At 42.0% G+C, this 5,053-nt stretch overlaps 1 protein-coding gene across 1 annotated transcript; it reads left to right on the top strand.

Annotated features, from left to right (window-relative positions):
* LOC110434815 lies at nucleotides 1,227–4,760 on the top strand. The gene is made up of 4 exons (XM_021459549.1): nucleotides 1,227–1,440; nucleotides 3,328–3,610; nucleotides 3,695–4,018; nucleotides 4,232–4,760. Exons 1-4 carry the CDS (start codon nucleotides 1,227–1,229, stop codon nucleotides 4,758–4,760), a joined length of 1,350 nt encoding a protein of 449 aa, XP_021315224.1.

The following is a 5,053-nucleotide window of genomic DNA, read 5'->3' as shown; positions in this document are numbered from 1 at the left end:
TAAACAAGGCCTAATCCACCTTGGACAACATGCATATAAATGACCACATATCGCCATCCTCGCCCAGTCCCAAAGTGGGTGTGCTGTAATTAAGCAGCCTCCTCAAGCTCATTGTATCGTCGCATTTTCTGGTTCTGGGTCAGTGCTCAGCCGTGGCAATGGCAGCAGCAGCTCAGAATGCCTTGGTGGTTGTCAATCCTTCCATGAAACCGTGGAAGAAAATACTGTTGGCTGATTTTTTGCTGCTGATTCGGTTGATAAGCTCAAAGGAACATCTCTCCCCTGTGCCAATCCTTAACTGGCATGGTCCAGACGGCCGCATCCCTTGTCCCTGCTGCTCTCCTCGGTTGGTAGTAGCTAGGGAAGGAGGAACCAAGCAGCAGGGGCCGAAATCGTCCATGGAGACGGATGATCTAATCACGGCGGGGAGGAGCTCTTGTTGTCGGACTCGGAGAAGCCGGGGACTCCGATCCTGATCCATATAGACGACGAGACCGTATCGTATGCAAAAGGGGCGTACTTTCCATAATTCCATGGATGTATATATCGACCGAACAAGAGTGCAAGAGATCGATCGACTGCGAGTACGTCTGCGACTGCTTCCATATCGTCCGTCAGCGGCGGGCACAATTGTGTTCATTGGTATTCAGTTGAATACCCAAAATTTTTGGCAAAAAAATATATATATATATAGTATTTATACATATATGTATTAGTGTATATAAGAAAAACAAAAAATATTGCACCTGTTACACTCGTGCAAAGGTGAATTACATAAAAATATTCTCAAACTCCATCGGTAGCATGAACTATATATATATATATAGTATATATCATATATGGCACTATACATGTCGAATATGAGCCATTTGGTTGTCAAAAATTTTGAAGCCATTTACTAGTTGTCAAGTTTTTTTTGAATACCCAGCCCTCAAATCCTGCGCCCGCCACTGTCGTCCGTGCACACATGGACAAGATCAACAAGATGACGACGACGATCATCCCTGCTTCTACGTGGCCGGCGAAGCGGCTGGCTTTCAAGATCCGCAAGCGAGGCTTCGTCGCCTACAACGACACGAGCCTTCTCATCAGCAACACGACCTAGGCGTCTGGTCGCTCCACCGCCGCCGGTACGTCAAGAGGCGGCGTTTCCTCCGTTTCAGTCTGCTCAAGGCCGAGGCCTTGCCGGTGGAGCGCCGGTATACGCCGCGCTGCGGAAGGCCGGCATGAACTCGTGGCCGGAGTACGACGAGCAAGTCGCCTTGCTGAGGAGCAGGCTGGTGGACACCTACTGGGACGCCGCGCCGGCGTGGTACAGGGAGGATGTCGTCGGCTACTACCGCGCGGCGAGGCGCTGGCGGATGCGGGATTGGTGGGTAGTACGCTTCGTCGTCGCCCCTACCAGCGCAGTCATGATCGCCGACGCAAGCTTTCCACTTGGTCAAGAAGGCCTTCTTGGGGGAGCGAATACGCTTGCTACTCTGCATCGTCTTCTATGTACATCAGCTGATTGTGTGGTGTGTAATAAAGCTGTTCAAACCGGATCTTAGTGCTCTTAAGATGTTGGAGATACTTCATAAAAGATATGTAAACGAAATAATAGAATGAAGGAACTCTTATTTTTGTACTAGCTATAGTAGACATGTAAACTTTTTTATGTGGTTGTAGTATAATACGTTCTATTATTATAGAAAAAAAAACTTTAGGATCATAATGTGTATATATCACATTGTTTAGAACCTGATTTTAGATACTAAATTTGTTTCAATGTATAGTTTGTTTGACTTTTTTGACCTAAAGTTTGACCACTCGTCTAATTCAAAATTTTTTGCTAAATATCACTTTTTTTTGTTGTGGCTTGATTTATTAACAAAATCCTTCAAAAATGACATAAATTTGACTATATTTACATAATTTTTTTAAATATGACAAGTGGTCAAACTTAAGGTTAAAATAATCAAATGAATTATAATTTAAAATAGAGGAAGTAACATTTTGTAATATAAATATATGTGCGATTACATAGCATAAATCTATCACTAGCGCGCCCATAATAGGCTATCGCTGTCAGTTCACAATTGAGTTGACGTATATACCGGCGCGGTTGCTTCTTCGAAAACATGTACGTATACTTTCTATACTGCCCCATATGAAAACAGCTAGTATCGATGCATACTTGTTAGGAAGAGTATGAGTACATATACGTACTACTGTTGTAGCTAGGCTGTATGTGTACGTCCTCAACTTTTTAGGAGTATGAGCATATACGTACTGCTATATATGGTAGAAAGTATGTGATACGTACACATTTTATTTGAGAAAATGTATGATTACATACTTTTTTTACACAAGGAGTAAGAGTGGAAACATACATATTTAATGGATCATAACGACTTAAGTATATCCACATACCAATACGAAATTTATTAGGAAGTATGTCCACATACCAATAGTACGTGCATACATATACAAGTGTATCTATATACGTACTAGTAAGTATATTGACTCACGTGTTTTCACTTTTTTTTTTACAAATGAGTATATGTATGTACATGCCATTCAGAAAAGGAGCATTAGTGCATGCATACAAGTCCGTACATGACTGGTGAAATATATAGATGGATAGTATATGAGTAGAAACATGAGTATGTCTATGTTATTAAGTTGGAATATAATATTTAAAGTGTATTGTAGAGAACATGTATCTAGTGATAATCTAGTATGTCTATACTATTAAGTTGAAATATAATATTTGAAGTATACTGTAGAAAACATGTATCTAGCTAGTGATACTCTATCTAAAAGTATGATACTCTAATTCTGAATAATGTATCGAGAGAGTGCATCATGCACATTCATTCTGCTAGTGCCGATGATTGTGGGAGCCGTAACACAAAGCAGTGTGACAAATCATATGGTTTAGAATCAGCAAATTAATTGTGTTCTAGTAAGAGCATCTCCAACAGTTCCCTACTTCTCACTTGCCAAATTGCGAGTTTTAGCAAGTTGCTATAATGATTTACCAAGTTGAAAAAAGCTCATCTCCAACAGTTCTCTATTTCTCCTTGCCAAATAAAAAAAAGATGAGGCCCACCTCGTTTAGTTTGTTGACCGGTACTTTGCCTGGCCGATCGATACCGCTTCATCCATCACGCGATCTCCTCCATCGCGCACGAACACGGCGCCTTCCTCACGCCGTCGCTGGAACACGTCGCCGTGGTGGTGAAACAGGACAACGGCGCCCCAGCCCCCCCTGCCGCAGGTCAGCATCTCTCCCTTGTAGCGCTAGGTTTTTTTTTGCTCTGTATGCCTGGTTATGTGATCTAGGTATTGATGTTGATCCTCTCTACTCGCGATTAGGAATCATGCCTAGGAAAAGATCCCGTGCTAGAAGAGTACTAGAGGAGTCATCATCCGATGACGATGAATTGCTAATATTATCGACTGCTCAACTTGTGCAAGCCGCCTTCTCCAATGAAAAAGGAAAACACGGTGGCTCTGTGAAAGGTCATAGAGTTCTTCACCGTGATAGACAAGGCGGACACGACAGGATGTTTCAAGATTACTTAGCGGACAATCCAACATACACCGATGAGATGTTCCGTCGGAGGTTCTTGGTCTTACAACTTTTCATTAATTTGTTTTACAAGCTGAAATCTTATTTTAGTTATGAACATTTTGTTTTGTTCTTCAGGTACAGGATGTCTAGGGACCTTTTCAAGCGCATAATGAAAGCTGTGGAAGAGCATGATGATTACTTTGTCCAGAAAAGAAATGCGGCCAATGTTCTTGGACTGAGTTCCTTCCAAAAAATCACTGCAGCAATGCGTATGCTTGCATATGGGGTTCCTGCTGATGCGACGGACGAGTATGTTCGCATTGGCGAGAGTACTGCACTTGAGAGCCTGCGCAGATTTGTTCGGGCAGTTATTGAAGTTTTTGGTGATGAATACCTCAGGAGCCCTAATGAAAAGGACATAGCACGCTTACTTGCATTGGGTGAGAAAAAGGGATTTCCAGGCATGATAGGGTCCATTGATTGTATGCATTGGGCATGGAAGAACTGTCCATATGACAAACAAGGTCAGTTCAAGGGGCATTGCGACAAGCCCACTATCATTTTGGAGGCTGTTGCTTCAGAAGACCTTTGGATATGGCATGCCTTCTTTGGAATGTCCGGGTCTCACAATGACATCAACGTTCTTGATAGATCTCCCTTGTTTGATAACTTGGCGGAAGGTATTGCTCCAGAAGTGAAGTTTACCGTTAACGGCCATGACTACACAATGGGTTATTACCTTGCAGATGGTATATACCCCTCATGGGCTACTCTCATCAAGTCCATCACTCTGCCTATGGGGAACAAGAAGCAATATTTTGCCAAAGCACAAGAAGCAGCGAGAAAGATGGTCGAGAGAGCTTTAGGTGTTCTTCAATCAAGGTGGGCAATTATTCGAGGACCCGGACGCCCTTGGGACAGTGAGACTTTGGCACTGATCATGAGGGCTTGTATCATCATGCACAACATGATTATAGAAGATGAAGGATACGTGGTTGATCCTCAGGAGCGTTTTGATTATGGTGGTGACAATGTGGAGCCTGAACATGGTAGAGCTCATCGCACACTTGAAGAATATATTGAAGCGCATAGAAAGATCAGAGACAAGGACACCCATGTGCAGTTGAAGGAAGACCTCATCGAACACCTGTGGAACAATCACTTTAGTCTTAGCAAATTTATATTGTTTCAAGCGCAATGATCCCTCTATATTTTATAGTCAATTTTGTATGAAAAGTGAAAACATTTGTATTGTTTCTATTTTTATAGTGCTTCTTGTCTGTGCGAAGGATATTATGAAAACATTGGCAGGTGATGGCGACAAAGTGCTCACGTACATAAAATACTAGAGCATGGCCAATTAACACAAAAGCAAATATTCGCCAAACATAATGATTTGGTAGCTGGTACAATATGTAAACTGAAATAGACTAATTGTTCATTGCATAAAAAACTAAATTGATAGCAACTTGATTTGGAAAAAAAAAAGCAACT

The sequence above is a fragment of the Sorghum bicolor genome, chromosome 4 (genome assembly GCF_000003195.3).
Source record: "Sorghum bicolor cultivar BTx623 chromosome 4, Sorghum_bicolor_NCBIv3, whole genome shotgun sequence".
Taxonomy (NCBI): domain Eukaryota; kingdom Viridiplantae; phylum Streptophyta; class Magnoliopsida; order Poales; family Poaceae; genus Sorghum; species Sorghum bicolor.
The sequence above is the reverse complement of the archived record's forward strand: the minus strand, read 5'-3'. Positions and strand labels throughout refer to the sequence as shown.

Coding starts and splice junctions, on each gene's coding strand:
- LOC110434815 (XM_021459549.1), top strand. CDS start 1,227: ATGAACTCGTGGCCGGAGTACGACGAGCAAGTCGCCTTGCTGAGGAGC. Junction 3,611..3,694: donor GATGAGATGTTCCGTCGGAG/GTTCTTGGTCTT, acceptor TTTGTTCTTCAG/GTACAGGATGTCTAGGGACC. Junction 4,019..4,231: donor GGTGAGAAAAAGGGATTTCC/AGGCATGATAGG, acceptor GTTTGATAACTT/GGCGGAAGGTATTGCTCCAG.